Here is a 22198-nt window from a genome sequence, read left to right as displayed (position 1 = left end):
GCTAGGGAACACAAAATTTTATTCTCACAGGTTATATCTTATACAGTAAGTATGTACATAGGAAGTGACATGGAAAAATACCCTGTAGTTTTAAACATTGGAATCCACAGCCGCTTGTCTGAAGGGTAGGGCATAGGGCTCCATTTCTGAGAATCTCTTCTGTGTATATTTCACAAGAATAAACTATGCTGCAATATTTTTTTATTTTCTGCTCTAAAATATATAGCACAAAATATAAAAGTTTATCTTAACAAAGAAAATAAAGATAGTAAGCATGTATATAAAAAGTACTGTAGCTGGGCGTGGTGGCGCACACTTGTAATCCCTGCACTTGGGAGGCGGAGACAGGACGATCGCACAGGTTCAAAGCCAGCCTCCCTGACTTAAGAGACCCTGTTTCCAAATAAAAATATAAAATAGGTCTGGGAGTGTAGCCCGGAGGTAGAAGGGTTCCATCCCCAGTACCACTAATAAATAAATAAATAAATAAATAAATAAATAAATAAATAATAATAAAAAGCACTTCAATTCCCAAAACTTGTTTGTTTCTTTTGTGGTACTAGGGATGAAACCCAGGGACATTCTACATCTGAGCTACAATCCCAGCCCTATTTTTATTCTTATTTTGAAACAAAGTCTCATTAAGTTGCAGAAGGTGACACAAGTAGCTGAGGCTGTCCTCAAACTAAGAGCAATCCTCCTGTCTCAGTCTCCCAAGTACTCAGATTGTAAGTGTGTACTACCACGTCTAGCTTCCCCCCAAAACATTCTACTACTAAAGAAGTAACTGTTTTATAATGGATATTTAATGTGAAATTTCACAGACATCCAAATATCATGCTGGAGATGAACAGACTGCATCAGTTTTATATACACATAAAAATCCATCCAGAGTACTTGGCATGGTGGCGCAGCCCTTTAATTCCAGTATTTGGGAGCCTGAGACAGGAGGATTGCAGGTCGAAGTCTAGACTCAACAATTTATCAAGACCTTTAGCAATTTAATCAGACCCTGTTTCAAAATAAAATAGTTTTGAAGGGTGTAGCTTGGAGATAGAATGCCCTGGGTTCAATATGCAGCGTGTGTAATTGTGTGTGCACACACACATGCACACACACAAATACACCCACAGTATTGACAAAATTGAAGTAAACAAACAAAAATATACATTTGTATCATTTTAAGCATATATTTTAGTATATATTATGCATGTAATAAAATATTCTGAGTGTTCTTCAATGGACAATCATTTTTTGTGTGTATGGTACTGGGGATTAAACCCAGGGATGTTCTAACTCTGAGACCTATTTTTTTCTTTTGAAACCAGATTTCACTAAGTTGTGAAGAGTCTCACTAAGTTGCCCTTTAACCTGCAATCCTCCTATCTCAGCCTTCCAAGCAATAGGCTTACGGGTGTGCATCACCATACCTGACCAATCATTTCAGTCTACTTAAGGAATTTATCAATTCTTCACACCAATGTCAAGTCTCACCTTCATGCTAAGCATTTCATAGTAGCTTCAGTTTATTATATTTCTTAAACAGGGTCTCACTAAGCACTAGATTGAGTCAAAGCCCTAGATTCTCTGAGCTGCGTGACTAGTGTTTTATCTGTTCCCTTGGCAAATCATTTTGCTAACATAATTTCCCTCAAAAACAGCACAGAACTGGGCATGATGGTGCACCCCTGTAATCCCAGCATTCGGGAGGCTGAGACCGGAGGATCACGGTTTGTGGACAGCCTCAGCTAATTAGTGAAAAGCTTTTTGCAACTCAGTAAGACCCTGTTTCAAAATAAAGAATAAAAAAAAAAAAATAGGGCTGGGGTGTAGCTTGGAGGTAGAATGCGCCTGGGCTCCATCCTTAGTACTGCAAACAAACAAACAAAAACATAGCACAGATCTTGTCACTCCCTAGTGCAAGACACCTTAACAGTTCCCAAAGGCTACCTGAGAAAGTGCACACTTCCTGGTCTGGTTTCCCCAGCCCAGACCCCCTCCCTCACAGTTATATACCCTGTTTCCACCAAACTCAACCTTCTATGCCTTTACTCTGACTGTTCCCCTTTCCAACACTATCACCAGTTATTTTCTGTCCTGCCGACAGTTATTTACATACATGGCTTTCTCTAGACTAGGTTACAAACATTTTTGCAGCCAGGACTTGCAATTTCAATTCAGAGAATTAAATGTAAATTGCAGTCACTGAGGACCCACTCTCTTCCACACACCATGCAAGGTGTTGAGAGTAGAGATGGGTCCAGCCCCATCCCCACCCTCTAGGATCTCACAGCCCAGAGAGGGAGAAAAACAAAACAAAAAACCTTGAGTCAAGGCACTGCATGAAAAGCAGGAATACACAGAGAGGTAGTGGCAGCACAGAAGGGGGGTGGCTCCACCTCTGCAGGCTGGACTGGGGATAGGCGACTTCTGGAGAGACGGGAGTGCACCTGACAGCAGGGGGAAGGCCTATCTGGGGAGCTGCAGGAAGGTGGGAGTTTCTGCAGTGGGGGAGAATTCCAGATTTGCCTTTTGAGGGAGGAGGGCAAACACTATTCACAGCATTGCAAAATATGATGAGGTAAACTGTTTTTGTTTGTTCCTCTAAATGTTTGTACTAGCCTGCAGTTTTCCACATATAATTTGTCTCTGTCCACGTAGAGCTTTTTGAAGGCCAAGTACAACTACATATCTGTCGAATTCTCAAAGCCCTTAGTGTGGTATCTAATGCATAGTGGGAATGTTATCAATCTTTTAATTTCACAGTAAGCTTCCATCTTGAATGTTGTATGCTAGTACTTGAAGGGAATTCTGAACATCTATCTGTTTGAAGCATTAAACAAAGCCAAGTCAAGGTCAAGACTAAAGCTGAAAGGGAAAGGATGTTTTTCAGAATGTTCTGAATTAGTGATTTTACTTCTAGAGCAATTTTATCTACTGATAAGAGAGAAATTTAATGCCATTTGTTTAAAAAAATGTCATATTGTAGCATATTTATGGTTATCAATAGCTGGGTAGTCAACAGTAAAATACCAAGTATAGATTTTCAGCAGTGATAACTTGCGTTACCTGCCAGGATCACTTGTATGGAGCAATGACTAATCAGTGGATGGCATTCCCTGCAAACGGCTATCCCTGTCTCTCCAATTCCTCATGAACAGGACAATAATTTGTGGCTTTTGAGGCATATTAGATGAGTGTGGTCTGATGATAAATACTAATAGCTAAACCTAAGACATGGAGGTGAGTAAAAAGAGAAGTTGGAAAAGTTAGCATTGCATTTTAACTAGCATTGCCAAGTTATGGTAAAGGAGGGCAATAGCACCTTGTGTTTATTTGGGGTAGGGGTTGGGGAAGCAATATAGGATAGGATAATCTCCACAGAATCTCTCCAGGAGGAAAAAAACAGTAAGCTTCGTTCTTATGTTAAAACAAATAAACAAAAAGAAACAAAGACTAACACTAAGGGAAACCTGTAGGTATAGAAATAGTTTAAAAATATATAAAAAGAGGAATACAAAGAGACTGACAGAATGTTTATGGTGAAGACATTTGCCATTAAAAAAAAAAAAAGGGATCAGGTAAAAGAGACACTGAGTAAGACAAAGCAGCGGATGATGATGGTGCATTTAAACCGAACACTCCAGCCGGGCACCGTGGCGCACGCTTGTGATCCCAACACTTGAGAAGCCGAGACTAGAGGATCCAGGTTCACGGCCAGCCTTAGCTACTTAGTGAGGTCCTCTGCAACTTAGTAAGAATCTGCTTCAAAATAAAAAAAGAAAATTGGGCTGGAGGTGTAGCTCAGAGGTAGATGCCCCTGGTTCCATCCCCAGTACCACACACACACACACACACACACACACACACACACACACAACCTACCAACTAACGATCAAACAAACAAAAAACACTCAGACATTTCTCTGCAGGACTATCTATTTTGCTGGGATGCTAACCCATGCTGCCTTGCACATTCCTCCTGGTTGACTGGAGGTAGTTGTGGTGATGTAATATGTGTCTCCTGTTGTTGATTTTAACTCCTAAATGTCATTGTTCATGATTTCACTCTTTCAGTTATAGAAGTAGAGGCTTGAGCTAGTATGCTTGTCCCAAAGACAAAAAGAACCAAGAAAGAAGCCAGGCACGGTGTCACCTGCCTGTAATCTTAATACTTGGGAGGCTGAGACAGGAGGATTGTAGGTTTGGGGCAGCCTCAGCTACTTAGTGAGACCCTGTTTAAAAATAAAAAATAAGCCGGGCATGGTGGCTCATGCTTGTAATCCCAGCATCCAGGAGGCTGAGACAGGAGGATCGCGGTTCACAGAGAGCCTCAGCTACTTAGTGAGTCCCTCTGCAACTTAGTGAGACCCTGTTTCAAAATAAGGAATACAAAAATAGGGCAGGGGGCATAGCCCTCAGGTGGAATGTCCCTGGGTTCCATCCTCAAACCCCCACACAAAAATAAATGAATAAAAATAAAAAGTACAAAGAGATAGGGATATGCCTTGGAAGTAGAATGCCTCTGGGTTTAATCCCTACTACCAAAACAAATAAACATCAACTGAAACACTCACCCAAAGGACACTCAAGCCAATGCCAATAAGAAGAAAATATATACTCTGTCCTAGAAAGCTACATAGTCTAAGTGATCTCTGGAGTGAGAATTATAGAATCATGTGTCCAAGTGTGTCTATGGAGTAAAAATCATAGACTCATGCTCTAATAAGAACCCAGAACCTCAAAGTCAGTTAGTTTGCTTGCCAGTGACCCACATGCAATTTTTCTTAACTCATACTTCTTGTCCTTTTGCTTTGGAGACCCAGTCCCCTCCTGGTCTCCATGTAGAAAGTAGTGCAAAGCTGGACACGGTGGTGCACGCCTGTAGTTCCAGCTACTGGGCAGGCTGAGGCAGGAGAACTGCTTGAGCCCAGGCTTTTGGGGGCCAACCTGGGCACCATAACAAGACTCCAATTAAAAAGAAAAATGCTCTTACATCAGTCTGGGTATGTCGCTGACAGCCACTGTCCCATCATGGGTCTCGCTCTCTCCGTCTTCCTCCTCTTCCTCACTACTCTCGGACTCCTCGCTGGAGGAAGAGTAATCCGTCACCTTCTTTAGTGGGCGGTTTGTTTCTTCAATCCGGAGTTCTCGTAATTCTTTGGCTAATGCCGTCAGATCCTACAACAGAAAAGTGCGTTCAGTGCATGAACTGTAGAAACGACTCAAGCCACATATCTCAGCAAGTTAGTGCTCCAGTTTAAGCAATAAGGAGAAAAAAAAAAGAAAAAGAAAAAGCTCTCTAGAGAACTGTGACAAACATAGTTACTGCATGAAACTAAGGAAACGATGTTTGCAGCGCGTAGAAGCTAGAAAAGAAAGATGAAATCCATTTAAACTTTGTTCAAAACCAATAGCTAGACTGAAACTCCTCAGTTCTGAAGATACATGTGCATGTATGCGTATACCATATTATGCACATACACGTATATACAAACATTGTGTTCTCATTTTATTTTGAGAAGGTGAGGTTGGTCACCCTCAGAGTTAATGGAAAAATACGTGGATTTCAAAATGGTTCCCCAGTATTCTGGGACTCCTGCCCAAGCCACAGTGATGGCTGCTACCCTCTTACAATTGCTACTGTACCGATCTAGCATCAGTCATAGAACAGAGCAGTTCCCAAGGCTCATTTGCGTGTCGAACCTGGAGAGCAGAGGCACCACATCAAATGATGGCCCACTCCAGCCTAGTGCCACCAAAACTCAGAGCCACGGAGCTGAGTCAATCAAGAGGAACAAACAACAACAAAGAGAGTTCTCTTCCAGAATGATAGGTGTTTCGTTTTAGTTTTAAATTCCAGTCACCTGGCAGGAACCCTGGCAAAGAATACTGAAATGAATGTGCAAACACCAAAAGGAAGAGACGGGTTTTCAGTTTCCCATGATATGATGAAACCTTGAGCCTTATGATGTGATGATGTAGCATCGGGTCCCCAGGCACATTGCAGGCAGAGTGCTGCACGTCTGACTACCTTTTCTTTGACATGCCATCACAGCAGTGCAGAGGGAAGCCGTTCTGCAAAAGCGTGGCCGCTCAGATTTGCATGGGTTCAACTGCCCACGGCACATAGCATGCACATGAGGAAGAAGCAATGTGACATCAGTCTTACCATTTCTCCCTATTTAGTGACCCATGTGGGAATCAGAGCATTCAGTGAGAGGCAGGGGATTAGGGAGAAAGAAACTCATTGAAAAACACTAAACCCTACAATTTTCTTACGGCCATATTCTCTCTTTATTTCAGTCCAGAAATGTATTTGCCAATTCGCCTGATGTAGTAGTAGAGAAACCTAGGTGACCAACATGACATTAGATAATCCATCCCTCTTGGCTAGAGAAAAAAACCGTGATACATGTGGAGACACTGTGATTAGAATTTTATCTTGAGAAGACAACAAACCCTCATGTTTTCCTCCTGCCATCTGCATGTCAGACATCACTATTGTGAGCAAGACTCTGGATGAGAGACTAGATGTTTCAGATGAAATCTGAGAAGCTCAAGGTAAAGGAATCACTTCTTTCTGATTTCATAAAAATAAAAGGGAAAGTAACGGCGGGTTTAAAATTTGTCCTAAAGTCACCTAAATTGAAACCCTTGGAAAAGGGAAGTTTCTGAAAATCCAAACTATACAGTTTATATACCAGTACATTCACAAGGGCTCTTCTATACATGCACAACTGCCTAGATGCATGGCCTCGGTCTCAGTAGATATATTCATCTCATCCATGAAAGTAGTGTTGCATTAACAAGGCTCAATGGCGTTGAAATAAAAGAGATAGTATTAAAGAAGAGGAAAACCATCACAAACATCAAATTTTATGAACAATTATTTTTGGTTTCTTTGGCCATGGGCCCAAACAGGAAAAGTTGATATGTGATTTCAACTTTGTACTTATTTCCTCTTGAGAATTGCCAATGCTTATCTTCATCAAATGGGAGAAAATGGAGAATATGTTACACTGGAGCCCAATGGCAACCTTGAGTCTATATATGGTAAGTCTATGTGAGAAAAGGGGTTTTACCATCTTCCAGGCCTAAGAGATAATAACAAATTAGATACATTTATTTTTATGTTTATTTGTTAATATGTTAAGCTTTATCACAGAATATAACTAGCATTTAAAATGTTACCTCTCATTAAAATCTCTATTTTATTATGATTTAAAGAGAGAATATGGTTTAAAAGGTTTATTTCTATTGTCAATAATTCTGAGTGAAATGTAATACTATTAGCTATGACTTAATTAGATCAAGGATACATTTTCCCCCAGGGCCTGGTTTTTCTTATTTCTGACATTTCAAAACTGAACAAAAAAGATTTTTTAAAATCAAAATTATTAAGAAATATTTTGATAATCTATAGCCTACTGATTTAAAAAAACTTCCACTTGTTAAAAATGACCTCCATTTTCCTAAATACTGAATTTAGAAATACTCTGAAGTTCTGAACGGCTTTATAATTTCACTTACAACCAGAATTATTTTGTTTCTGTGTTATTAAAAATCTTTTCCCCAAAACATTATTAATCATTTCAAATTTATTTTAAGTTTAATTGGTAATAGATTGATGGCTAAGAGATATATGAAAATCTCAAGGAAACAATAATGAGTGGCTCAAAAGTGATCCCCCAGTCAAAGAAAATTAACTTTTCCACCAACAGTCTGCATGTCTAACTGAAGTTTTGTTCCATATCCATCCACTCTTGGAAAAATTTATAATAGACAAGTTATAGAAAGCAGACATAATCTAAAATTGACACCACTGGATTCAGGTCCATTTTCACACATTATATTCTCTGACAATACCAATTTTCTCCATATAATAAGCCTTTCTGGTAACTTATTGTGTGCATGTCTCAAGCCTGAAGCAAAAAAGTATTAAAAATGGGGAAATAAAGGGACTATTTAGCATGAAAACATTTGAGAATGTATATTTAAAAATACAGAGCAAATGTGAAGATAGTTATGAGGCTTCTTTGATGTAACACTTTTTAGATTTAACTTGATATAATTTTTCACTTTAAGAACCTTATTTAGCCTGACAGTTACACACATTTTTCCTAAAAAAAAAAAAAAACAACAACATACCCCTTTAGGCCTCTTTTTGGAAATAATATAATTTATTCAATTTTTAGTATATTTTCTTAAATTATTATATTATTAAACAATCAAGGCTGGGTTTTAGTTTTCTCTCTAGGAAATTAAAGATATAACACTGAAAAAGTCATTTAACTTCAGCATCCTCATCTGAAGGAAAAAGAGTTTGGTCTACTAGTTTCACCCCATATATGGATGTACTCTGGAATTTCTCAGATTCCTGCATATTGTTGGAAAATAGTAGCAAAGCCAGTGTTTGCTTTTTTGCATGTTTATGTCACATAACAGTGTTAAAGTAGGAGGTATTTATTTTCAAAGACTGTAATAAGTGAGCACTAACTACTGCTATAAAATTTCATATTTCATTAGAAAGTCATGCAAACTTAATGGGTACTCCCCACATTGACTTTTATGAAAAAAATCAAACTATTAAGCTAACACTAAAAAATAACAAGTTTTCAGTTGAGTGCTATGGTGCTTGGCTGTAATTCTAGTACTCGGGAGGCTGAGAGACGAGGATCACAGGTTCAAGGCCATCCTCAGCAACTTAGTGAGACTCTCAGCGACTTAATGAGAACTTGTTTCAAAACAAAAACAAAACAGAACAAAAAAATAGGGCTGGGAGTGTAGCTCAGAGGTAGAATGCCCCTGGGTTCAACCCCTAGCATCACACACATAGAAAAAAAATAAAAATAAAAAAAATAAAAAAGGACTGTGGTGTAGCTCAGATATAGAATACCTCTGGGTTCAATTCTGAGTGCCACCCCCCAACAAAATAAATAAATAAATAAATAAATAAATAAATAAATAAATAAATAAATAAATATAATGAAAAAGGGCTGTAGTGTAGGTCAGAGGTAGAATGTCCCTGGTTTCAATTCCAAGTACCCCCCCCCAAAAAAAAAATAAAGTGACAAATTTTCAAAAGAAAAACTCTTGAAACTTCATTTTAACTCTAGATTATCTAATGACAAAAGTCACTGAGAGGAAAGCCATATCAAAACCTATGAGTGGAGAAGGGAGAAAAAGGTTTATTTCAAATTTTAGTTCAATTTCAATTTTAGTTCAAGTGTTTTTTTCTGCGGCACTAAGGGCATTTAGGACTGGGTAACTTTCATTGTAGGGCCCACTCTCATGCAATATAGGATTTCAGAAACACCCTCTGCTCTGTCCACAAAACGCCAGGCACACTGCTCCCCATCCCCAAGTATGACAGCCAAGTCCATCTCCAGCTTTGCTAAATGTCTCCTACGGGAAGCAGAGTGGGGGGATTGTCCCTGTCTGAGACCCTCTGGGTTAGGTAGAGCCGGGGATAGCTGTATTCTCAGTGGTTTAGAACAGTGATAACCTAAAAGTAGGGTTATTACAATCACCTGGGGCTTTCTCCAGTCACACATGGCGCAGAGGTTTGGATGTGCAGTCCACAGGGCCTCAATTACTGGTACCTCTGTTACCCTGTCATCTCTGTCCAGTGTGGTGGAGTACACCAAAATAGTGTTTTTGTTCATGTTGTGTTGGTACCAGGGACTGATCTCAGAGAGGCATTCTACCTCTGAGCTATACCCCTTGCCTTTTTTATTTTTTATTTTGAAACAAGGTCTTGCTAAAATACTGAGGCTGGCCTCAAACCTGCAATCCTCCTGTCTCAGCTCCTCCACCCCTCAGTACTGGGATTACAGGAATGTGTCCCTACACCTAGTAAACAAAGCATATTTCAAAAGCTTAAAATATCCAGGGTTAATCAACTGAAGCCCACTGGGGCCCTTTCTCTCATGATAGTCACTCATTTGCCAATGTCTGAATTGTGAGTATACAGCCATTTTTATCAGCAATCACAGCAGCAGAAAATCATTCCTTTCTTTACCTGTTCAGGGAGAAAATTAATAAAAGTCGTGCCAGTCCCCCATACTTCTCACTATTATGAGGGAAAGGGACAAGCGAGGCCGTGGCACGGAGCAATGAGAAACATTTCCCTCTTCCCTTTCTATAAGACTGTCCACAAAGGGCAGACATGCAGTCTCATTCCTTCATGAGCATCAGTCCTTTATCCAGGATAACTTTTTAAATTACTCTGGACAGTGAGGTCATCAGAACTCAGAAAAGAAACCAGATGCAGAGAAACATGCTTTTCCTACCTGCTCTACTTCTCTGGCTCAAACCTCAATGATCAAGGTAGCCTCCTCATTTTCCATAGTACTTTACATGTCATAGAATACATACATGACCTTGAGCAATCCTAAATAATTTTGTAAGTGAGGCAAGGGAAATGTCTGTATGCCTGTTTTACAGAGGAAGAAACTCTGGTCTGGGGAGGTTATGAGATTTAGACCAGCCAGCTATTTGCTGGGAAAGCCAGGATTTAAATGCAGCTTGTTGATCCCCTCAGCCAGTGCTTTTCCCATATAATTAAAAAAAAATAGTTCTCAGCAGAGCTGCAGCCTTAAAGCCACAAGGTCAGGTAGCCTTCAGATCCCATGCATTTCAGACTCTATGCGAAGCCTGACTCTGAAAACCATCCACTCTTCTGTATTCATGCAGCTCTGACAAACAGCAGTGGGCAGTCATCCTTCTTAGCAAGCTACCTACAATTGACAAAGCCATATACTTTACTAATGGAAAAACGTCTCCACAGATAAGAAAATAAAGTCACTTAACTCGATAGGATTCATTAACTAAAGTTGATGTTGCTACTGATACTGTTAATGTCCCACAGAATTTATCTAACAATACCCAGGAACTCCTTGTTCACAAATCACATGCTATAAATTTGGAGTACCCTAGGATAATGTCTCTTTTCTTCGGTAGTAAAACTGCTGAGAGCCATCTCCTAGCAAGGCTGGTGGGTATGGATTTGCTACTGGAAAAAGAAACTCTGCCATTAATAAACCACTAATACTTGTCGTTAGCCAAGATGGAACATTGAAAAAGGGACATTTTTTGCTGGATGGAAGGGCTCCGAAGCTTTGCGTACGTGATGCTGAGGGCCTTAGGCTGGTTTCCACAGAGGGTCATCCTCTTACATGGCTGCACAAGACTGGAATTTTCACCTGTCACCCCAATGATCTCTTTTCCAAATGCCAGCATCAATTAAATATTTACATCTTGTGAAAGCATAACAACAAAAAAGCAATACTAACCTCATCTATAGCTTTCTTATAGCTCTGAGATAAGAGGAACCCAATCCAGAAGCATCCACAGAAGGAGAAATGCCAGAAGAAAGGAAGCAGGTTAGACACAAAATTGGAATCATCAGTACAACCCCGATAAAAGAGACAAGAGAAGTTCAAACTAGAATGAGGTGAAATCCTTTCACTATTATTCAGTATCCTCCTTACCTTAAGATGTAAAAAGTGGAAACCTAAAAAGGCTTCACACTCACGTCAAGAAAAGATTGTCAAAAAATTGAAATGAATGGATAGTAACTCACCCTAAATTAATTTTCTACTTCCAGATTCAGCCTGCATGTTCTTAATTCTTTCTTTAAGGTTACTTGGGGGTCTGTCTTGTTCCAGCAGTGAAGCTGGATCTCAGCATGTCAGGCCCCTGTCACACCATCCTCATCAACTTTTCATGCATATAATTTTCTAACAGCATGAAAAGTAGTAGAAAAAGAATATTAATTCATATGGGAGATACTATGGAGAAAGAGCAGAACAGATAAGAGAAATCCACACAAAGTACCCAAGTGTCCTTAATCACTAATATATATATGTGTGTGTATATATATACACACACATATATATATAATATTTAAAATGGCCATATATATATTGCCAAAGTGCTGAGCAGAAATTATAAAATGATATGTGAAATTTCTCAGTTTCTAAAGGAGCACTGACGGTCAGTAAAATATTCAAAGGTGGGGGAAGCAAGGCAAGACCTGTTCAGTTCTTTGATAATCAGGCATGACTTCCTTCTGGATACTTCTATCATTCATTCTTTTAATTAATCTCAATAGTTTTTGTTCAAGTCGCAAGTGTATCACCAACTATTTTTATGTGTGGATTCTCTGGTAAATTAAGAGTTCAGAACTCTTGGAGAAAACAGCACTCACAGCTGGGCGACTGGGCCGGGTAATGTCCCTGGATTCTTCTGGCTTCACCTTGGAAGGCTCGTGGGGGAGCACAGGGGATCCTTCTGACTTACTGTTGGCTGGAGGAAAAACAGGGCCAAGAAAGACAAGATGGTCAGAAAACGCTGCCTCACGCTTCCGGGAATCATCATCCCCTCAGGACTGCTCTGTGGGCAATTCATTCGCTTCGGCAACTCTCAGGCACAACCATGAAAAAACAAGGGTTCAGGCAAACGAAATTAGGCAGGTAAATTAGTCTTGTAACCCAGAACACCAGTAATACCAAGAAAAACCAGCAAGCATTATGACCACCACATCATCTATGTGTATACTGTGTATCAGGCAGAGTATGAAATCTTTTTATGACAATTCCCACTATTTTCCTATGGTTGAATGCAGGTTTAAGAAGGGTGATAAAACTGGCCTGAAGTCACAATGAAATTATGGACTAATCTGGGATTCTGACTTCAGGCTACTCTCAATTACTGTGCTAAACCAGTTTCCAAGTTAAGGTTCTGTGCTTGGTTTCCTTTTTTACCACTTACTCATGAGGACTGGTTATTTTGATGAAATTTCATGTGTGTATGTGGAGGGAGAAATCTTTATTTGTTTAAATGATTTTTAAATGGGAACAGGGAGTGTTCTGGCCCCTGTCAGGAGGAAAGAATCAGGTGGGGGCAGGAAGAGTAATAAAGGAGAAGGTGCTGGAATGGAGGTGTAGAGCAAGGTGGGTGGGAGAGGAGCCCTGTAACTAAGGAGTGAATAGCTCCTCTTTATTTTATGAGCTTACAGGGTAGAGAAGACACAGTCTAGGGTAGAAAATAAGTTTTGTTTTAAAGAGGTCTTTCCTAGTCAGGGACAGATCAGAGATAAAAGAACACTTTTAACTCCCTAAAAATATAAGAATTAAAAATTAAAATTATGTATTATATTATTATAACCAAGTTTTATTTATATAAAAAACTTCTTGTTTGTATGCTAGGAACTGAAACTAGGGACACTTTACCACTTAGCTTTAAATCTTTTAAATTGAAACAGGGTCTTGCTAAGTTGCTGAGATTGGCCTTGAACTTACAATGCTTGTAAATGAAATGGCAGTTTTCCAAATTAAGAAAACTTGTGTTCAGACACAAACGCTTATATAGTTCTGGAATGTGCCAAAAATGCCAGAGAAACATATATGGGGATAGCCACGAGCCAGTTCATGTCCCAGGTCACAAAAGTAGACATCACATGTTAGGCACCAAGCTTTTCAGAATGGACACATGATGATTTCACTTATTTAAAACCTTAAAGGACATTACCAATAAAATATGGTTGTGTCTACTAAGGAGGACAAATGAGATGTAAAGAATTGATAGTTTTCATTGGATACAGTAATTTAAAAGTGTATTAACATTTACCAAATGGCATTTAGAAAGTACTGGTCTTTATTACTTGGATGCAAAACTATCTTCTGAAGAAAGTAATTCAGAATGAGTAAAGTGTGTGTGTGTGTGTGTGTGTGTGTGTGTGTGTGTGTGTGTGTGTGTGACTAGGGATTGAACTCAGGTGCATTATATCTCTGAACTGCACTCCCAGCCCCTTTATTCTTTATTTTGAGCAGTGTATTTCTAAGTTACTGTTCACTAATCTGGAAATTTCCATCCTCCTGTCTCAGCCTTTCAAGTACTGGGATTACAGGTGTGCACCACCTATTTTGTTTAAAGACAATGCATTTTTATGTATACTAACCTGTACAGTATCGATGTTTTTCACTCAAGGAAAACTAAGCAATGACAAATGATTTGAATTAAAGGCTAGGAGAGACTAAATTTTACCTATTATCTAACAGGAATAATCAGAAGCATTCAATATATTTTTCCTAAGTCATAGATTTTATTTCTTCCCTAAAGTGTATTTATTCTAAACATTATTGAACTTCATTTTGAGAAATACCTAGAATTATCAACTATGTTCAGAATACTAAAAGGGATGATTGGCCCAGTGGGAACAGGGCATTTGAGAGTGCATGAAATTCTAAAAACAACCAAATGGAATGGGAAATTCAGGTGAACCGTAAGTAACTGTTATCATTTAAGACCACTATTTGGTGACCTCCCTGGAAAAGACTGATGCCGGAGAGTATAAAGGATTTGTCCACACCCTGATGTCACACATACACAATGAAGGATAGTCCTTTTAAGAAACTGAGGCTAAGAGCAGTTAAGGAGCTCTGCAGATCACTATTACACCTCTGTGTAGCGGTGGCCAGTATCACTATTACACCTCTGTGTAGCGGTGGCCACTCTGGGACCAGAGTCAGGGAGTCTCCTCTCTTCCCTCTTCATGGCTCCCTTCCCCAGGTGGTATTGCCAGGGAAAGATAATTCTTTACCTCGAACTCTGGTTCGTTCGCTGGATCCGGCTTGTGACCCAGGCTGGGAGCCTCCCTGGGAGCTGGGCTGGGAGCTGGGGGTGCTGGAGCTGGAGGAGCTGCCACTGCTGGTTCTCTGCAAGGGGCTCTCTAAGAGTGGCTCAGTTCTTCGGAGATCAGGGTTACTGCGTGGATGGCATGACACATTGATTACACACTCAAAGCCTGCCCGTTTTTCAAACCACATACCTGATAAGAGGTCAATATGCAAAATCTATAAGGAACTCTAGTAACACAGTGGCAAGGAAGCAAACGGATTTAAAAATGGGCAAAGGAGCTGAACAGACATTTTTCAAAAGGAGACATACAAATGGTCAACAGGCATTTGCAAAAAATGTCAACATCACTAGTCATTAGAGAAAAGTAAATTAAAACCACAATGAATTATCACCTACACATCTGTTAGATGGCTATTGTCACAAAAAATGAAAGATAAGTGCTGGGGAGGATGCAAAGAAAAGGAAACTCTTGATATTGCTGGTGGAGAAGTAAATTAATATGGCCATATATCACATATGTAATGTATATAACGGAGAGCAGCTGGCCAAAGAGAACCGTTTCTGTAAGGCAGGAGCAGTAAGTTTTGGAGATGTATCGTATAGCATGGTGACCATAGTTTAAGATAATGTTTACTTTCAGTAGATCTTAAATTTTCTCATCACAAAAAATAGTATGTGAAGTGATATGCTAATTAATTTGATTATGGTAAGCACTTCACAACTTATTCGTGTATCAAAACATCACAGTGTATACCACAAATATATATATATATATATATATATATATATATATATATATATATATATAATTTGTATTTGTCATTTGTACCTCATAAATCTGTGAGAGGAATGTATTGTCATTGGCATAGTCCAGTGCCACCCCCAGCACACAGGGGTTCACCTGTGACACTCTGCACTGGAGGTTCACAGGAGGATGGACATGCATTGCTTGAGGAGCTCCTGGCCAGGTGCTGACACACAGGGGTGGACTCCTGACTCCATCTTTGGGTCATTATGCTGAACGTACTAGTTCTGAAATGGTGAATCTTAAATTAAGGATCTCTTCTAAATACTTTTCCTCTGCTCATTGTAAGAAACTTGAAACATATTAAAGAAAAATAAGGAAGCAGCACATGTAATCTCTAAACCAGGAGATACTCAACTAATTATATTTTACCATTTGACAACTTATTTCCTAGTTTTTTCTTTCTATATATGGAAGCATATCATATATTGAGTTTTGCTTCTTGTCCCCCACCCCAAACAAAGCATTTCCTTATGCTTCTGACAGTAGGAATGGTTGCATAATATAGTCCATTATGTAGATACAATCGCTTCATCTTTCCTCTACTGTTAGATATGAAGGCGTTTCCAACATATTACAGAGACAATCACGGCAGAACAGACATCTCTCTGCCCACTGTACACATGCATGTCTCTGTTTCTTGGAATTGTAATTCTTGGGTAAAAGGACATGAACTGGGGTATGTGTGAATGAATGTGCAAAGATATCACCGATTTTCACTGTACTATATGTGAGAGTCCATCTCTGCATTCTTACCACATTTTTATTAGCAGTTTGACAAATTGTAAATAGCTGTTTTAGCACAGTCTTTAAAAATTGCTACTGATACAGAATGGATTTTATTCACACTTATTAGCCATTTAAAATTCCTCTTCTGTGACTTGCTTAATCAAACCTTTGCTCATAGAGATGACAGTTTTTGTATTTTTATACTTTTCTTGCAGAAAGTCTTTCTTTATATTCTTAGGCTGCTACGAAAGATAGGTATATTCTTGAAAATTACTATTAAATGCTAATTAAAGAGTGGATTAGTTTGTTGGCAGGCAAGTAGCCTCCACTTTTTTGAAGATTTTACTGTTTTGTTCATCTTCATATCTTCACTGCCCCCCAAACAGTGGTATTTATTCACTCACTTAACATACCAGGCACTTAAGATATGGCAATGAATGAGACAGACACACACAGCCCAGTTCATCACGCAGCACAGGGTGAGAGGGAAGAGGGAGGAAGTTGTACCATGAGAGGAGGCGCCAAAGCAATGGTGGTGGGAGGTGGTTGCTGAGGTTTTGATAATTGTGTTAAAAAAATAAAAGCAAAACTCAAAAGGTTTCTGTAAAGCACTTCCTTTTAAATATATAGCGCACAGACCTTTTATTTTGTCCATTAGAGTTACTCAGTGCTGAGCAGGGATGATTCAAGGAGACCTGAAACTCAGAACTCAAGCTAATTTGGGGAATGGTGGTACACGCTTGTAATCCCAGCATTCGGGAGGCTGAGACAGGAGGATCACAGGTTCCCAGCCTGCCTCAGCTACTTAGTGAGGCCCTTCACAACTTGGTGAGATCCTGTTTCAAAATAAAGAATAAATAATAGGGCTGTGGGTGCAGCTCAGAGGTAGAATGCCCCTGGGTTTAATCCCCAGTACTGAAAAAAACAAAAACAGGAAACCAAAAAGCACCCCCCCAAAAAAAAAACCCTCAAGCTATTGTCATCCAGTTGCTGAGGGGGGAAAACTGGTCCAGCATCAGTTCCCCCTGTGTTTCTAACATCTTCAGTTCTCCAAACAGAATTTCACATCTTTGCTGATGGAGTCACCATAGTGCTATGATGCTAATGCAATGAGACAGCCCATTAAAAGGTAATTTTATGCTTAATCTTGCTCTGCCCAGTTTGAGTACCAAATGTGCACCAGGCGTCTGCACTGTGTTGAGTATTTGATGCTTTGCATAGAAATTTGAAAATAATATGGTCTCCACCCTTAGAACACTTAGAGTCTACCAGTCATCTGGCCACAGAAAGGCTATTCTGCAAGCGGAATCTAAACCAGATAGCCTTGCTTTGGAGGTAATGTATCTGTGGGGAACATATGATTGAATAAAAATGGCTAGTGACCTTGGACAACTTCAGGGGAAAACATATGTGAAAATGATTATGCCCTCAAAATTGATTAATTTGATCATAAAAATGTATGACTTATGACAATATCTATCCTTGCAGTTTCCACACTAAGAGAACTCCTAAGTCAGCCTAACTACAAAATCAGCCACAAAATGATTACTTGTATTTTTAAGAAAAATCACACATTATTGATAAATATATGAACTTTGGATGTCATGCGTGAAGGAGCTGTAAATGTTTTTGGAGTTTAGGAAGCAAATCACGCAGCCTGGAGTTGTCAAGAGTGGTGGTGTGAGGACAGAGAACTCGATTGGGTCTTGGCACAGTGGCAGGGAGGCTGGGAAAAGATGAGCAGAGATGAGAGCCGGGGTTTTCCTGGTGCACATGGGTGTGGAGAGGACAGCACCAGGATGGAGAACCCAGTCTTGTGTTTGGAAACACGAAGTTGGAGCCTTTAAAGTCTGGCAAGGCCTGTTCCCCTCCTTGGTAGGCCTGTGTGTGACTGGCCAGGAGCGTGGCAGACGGGCCGGCTGGGGGCTGCTGCCCAGTTAGATGATGAGTCTGGGCCAGGGCTGTTCTGGTATAAAACAGAACCTTGGGCATCAGCAAAACTCGCTGGGATGAGCGCGTGCTTCTGACGGGGCCCACAGCCTCTTCCTATGTGAAGCTAATTGGATCCCTCAGGCATTAAATCCCTGACCTGGGGCCTCATTAGCACAAGTTCCCCCACTGGAGCTAACCAGTGTGGAGGCTGAGCTTAATGGGCTGCTATTTTTGCTGCTGAAGTCTAAAAGAAGTATTCTGTTTCTATGTAACCACACATAGAAAGGAGAAAAACTTTACAATGCTTTTTTTCTTTTGTAAAACATGAGTAATTTGAGAAAATGTCATAATGCTCACATTTTTCTCTTCCTAATTATGTATGGTTGGTGTGGCCTTGGGGCCAATGGGTCTGAGATAAATGTTCTTAGAGAGGTTTGATTTCAGAAGAATTCCATTAAATGATAGATTTCCCTGGTTCACATACAAGTTAGCCCACTCAATCTAAAATGTAGAAACTTGAAAACATTTAGGTTGATTTTTTTAAATGCTAACATTTAATCTAGACATTTATCATTCTATAGACAATGGTGTTTAGTCTATAAAACACCCAGTAAAGTAAAAAAAAAAAAAAACAACTGGCAATTATTCCATCCACTTGAATCATATAAACAGTCAAAACAAAAAATGAGAATTATGAAGTGATTTCGTGCCCCAGAACTTGGACCAAGTCTTTAATTAACTGGCTGACTGCCAAAATTTATTTTGTTCTTTGATGATACAATGAGAACAAACAAGTCATAAGAAGATAGGTTTGGGATGGGACAGAGAATTATTTTATGAAATTAAGCATTTAGTCATCAGATTTTAAATGGGTGTTTCTGGATTAATTTAAATCTTTTCATATTTTGAATGTGCTTGTTTGATCAAATTTTATTTTGCTTTAAAAGAACACATGAATCAAAGCTAAATATTAAAATGCCTGGGTCTTTTTTTTTTTTTTTTTTTTTTTTTTGGTGGTACTGGGGATGGAACCCTTCTACCTCCAGGCTACACTCCCAGACCTATTCTATATTTTATTTGGAAAAAGGGTCTATTAAACCAGAGAGGCTGGATCTGAACCTGTGCGATCCTCCTGTCTCCGCCTCCCAAGCATGGGGATTATAAGTGTGCGCCACCACAACCGGCAGAAAAATGCCTGAGATTTTTTAAAGCAATATTTTCAAATGATCTAGTCAAATTTTGATTTTAAACTCAGATGATCACTCTGATGAGATGAACTATTTGGAAGTCCACAGAACAGGTGAGAGGGTTCTACCATCTTTTCTCTTGGTTTAATAATGGCTTGTTTCGCACCTATGCCACGGTATCACAGGGAGAACTCTTGGTGGTTCTCCAGGTGGTATCTTGGGGACCTGGGATTCTTCACTTAAAGCAGTTATCTTAAACTTGGGGTCCCTAATCTTGGCACAGAAGGAAAAGAGAGAAGGTCTGCCATCTTTACATAAATACTTTCATATATTTATCCCAAAGGAAAGTAAAAAAGTGAGGCAAGAAATACAATATTTTTGAGCTGGGTATGGTGATGCACAACCTGAAATCCCAGTGCTTGAGAGGCTGAGATAGGAGGATTGAGACCAACCTCGACAATTTATTGAGAACCTTTTGAAAATGGATATTGTACCTTGAAGCTATACCCCATACCCCAGACTTTTTTTTTTTTTTTAAACAGGGTCTGGGTTGGTTGCTGAGGCTGGACTCAAACCTGCAATCCTCCTGTCTCAGCCTCGTAAGTACTGGGATTACAGATGTGTGTTATAAGTGCTCAGCTTAACTGTAAAATTGTATTGACATCTGTTCTGGTTTTTTTGCGGTACTGGGGATTGAACTCAGGGGCATTCTACCCCAGCCCTATTTTTTATTCTTTATTTTGAAACAGGGTCTCACTAAATTGAGGAGGTCCTCATTAAGTAGCTGAGGCTGGTCATAAACCTGTGATCCTCCTGTCTCAGCCTCCCGAGTACTGGGATTACAAGCGTGCACCACCACTCCTGGCTTTCTAGTTTCTCTTGAGAATCACTTCAAAGAAGATGCTGGGACGCAAAACGGGAATAGTGGCCAAGTGTTGGAGGTGTAGCTGAGAAGAACTGTAAAGGACAAACTATTTAAAAGAAAACTTTTTAAAAATGGTTTTATGGATGGGTGATTGACAAACAGCACAACACAAAACACAACTATGAGGATTTCATTGGCGCCAGCAGAAGGCAGGAGTTGGCTGTGTCACAGAAGTGGCTCCAGCCCCAGACAGCCACACATCTCTGTGCCCGTGACCCTGTGTGGCGCCTTCCTACGGCACAGACTGGTGGTGGCCGGTGGGACCAACAAAGGTGAAGCAAGAAGAGACTTCAAAAACACGATGTGTTGCAGCTTTCTCTTCTTAGAATGCCATTCTGAAATCCTCAAAGGGTAGATGACCATCATGAAAGAGCTCGGGGAGTGAGAGGTACAGCTGGCCCATCAACCCAGATGGGCATGAGTGAGCCCACCTAGGCCAGTAGATGAAATTCTTAGCCAACCCACAGAATCCTGAGAAATAGCAAACTGTTTTTGTTTTGATCCACCATGTTTTGGCATGTTTATTACCCAAAAAAGGTGAACGAGGGCTCTCCCTATACAGTACCCTGAATCTTGAAGCGTTTAAAAATGCAATCCCCTCTGGAGCTGCAAAATCGGATTCACATCTTAAATGTCAGTCATAAGAAGGTAGGTATTAGCAAGAGGCAGGGGTGTTCTACTGGACTGTCCCCCACACGAGAGATAGGGATCCCTCACCACTTCAGTCTTTCTGGTTTATCAATCTCTAATTCTGTAAGCAGAAGAAATGCTAGCCATCTCCCAGTGTCTGCACTCCTTGGACAAATTACGCTGTTTAACTGGTTTCAGGGGGAAAGCTCATATTTTATAAGCCTCTGACCATTAATTGCCAATTATTTAGGCCTAATATCACTAAAACAGCACTTTAGCAAGAACAAAAAGCTGCTTTTTATTTGACTATATAAAGGTGGTTCATTTTTTCTTTTTTTGATGGGCAGAAAGAAAAGTACTTAAAGTTGAAATAATGCTTGATCTAAAGCCACTACAATTCTAAGCAACTGATCTAATGAACAGAGCCTCAAGGGCGGGGCTCAAACGAACAAGAAGCTCTGATAATTGGAGACTTATCACCCCTCAAAAGGGGATTGATAAAGTTCAGCTGGCACTGGGGTGCAGCTTTCTTCCCGCTCCCTGGCCACCATACAGTCCAGTTTTCCTCTGTGCTGCGAAGCAATGCCAGCTCATCTTAAATCTGATAAGTCGCTGGAAAAAAAAAAAAAGGCTCATTTGGAGTCTCTTGCAATTGGTAATTCTACTCACAATGAGCCAGCATCTTGGCCCTGAATGGATCCCTGCTCTTAGTATGGGTCCATCTTATTTATGGACTGACCCTTTTGGATGGCTTTCCATGTGTAGAAGAAAATTAAAGTGTTATGATCAAAAGCATTCCATATTTTGAAGATATGTGCAAATAGCCTCAAGCGTCTTCATTTCCAGCCTTTCTCCCTCTTACTAGTAAAGGAGGGTCTTTTTCTTATTATGAGCCCAGTGAAGGATAAGAAAACAGCCTGCACAAGCTCATCCTTTTTATAGCCCCAGAAGAGGCCATTTGCTATTTCTGTGTCTCCTAAAAAGGGATGCATTCATCATGAAGAGTCTGAGGGAAGCTTGACGAACAACAGCGGCAAACAGCATCTGTTACCACATAAAATCTGCTCGGATACTGTAAAGACAGTGTTTACTTCCTAGCTTCTCTCGAGACCTCTAACCAACCAGTGGGAGTGGATGTAACTTTCTGAATGTAGGAGTAGATATTGTTAATGGAAAACTCTGGAAGGAGAACTCAGAACAACTATAAAAGCATAACCATTTTAGAGGCCCTTCATAATGCCAAAGTGCCTTCCTCCTCAGAGCTGGTCCTTCTGCAATGGCCAGGCTAGAGAAGCTCTGCAGTTGGTCACCATTTTCTTGACACCTGCTTTGTAAAGTCTCAGT

General features: G+C 39.9%; 1 protein-coding gene across 8 annotated transcripts in view; it reads right to left on the bottom strand.

The window, feature by feature from the left end:
* The window catches only part of TNIK (TRAF2 and NCK interacting kinase), a gene marked incomplete at both ends in the record, with an annotated part of 420471 nt that overhangs the window by 37697 nt on the left and 360576 nt on the right, over positions 1 to 22198 (bottom strand). For 4 of the 8 annotated variants that reach the window (XM_080695833.1, XM_080695837.1, XM_080695835.1 and 1 more), the window contains 4 exons: positions 4997 to 5181; positions 11298 to 11321; positions 12215 to 12312; positions 14609 to 14772. In XM_080695833.1, the coding sequence (XP_080551959.1) occupies positions 4997 to 5181; positions 11298 to 11321; positions 12215 to 12312; positions 14609 to 14772 (471 nt within the window). The remainder of the gene's footprint in view (positions 1 to 4996; positions 5182 to 11297; positions 11322 to 12214; positions 12313 to 14608; positions 14773 to 22198) is intronic. The other 4 variants (XM_080695834.1, XM_080695838.1, XM_080695836.1 and 1 more) reach the window with 1 other exon arrangement.

The sequence above is a fragment of the Muscardinus avellanarius genome (assembly GCF_963383645.1).
Source record: "Muscardinus avellanarius genome assembly, chromosome: 5".
In the NCBI taxonomy this organism is placed as follows: Eukaryota; Metazoa; Chordata; class Mammalia; order Rodentia; family Gliridae; genus Muscardinus; species Muscardinus avellanarius.
The sequence above is the reverse complement of the archived record's forward strand: the minus strand, read 5'-3'. Positions and strand labels throughout refer to the sequence as shown.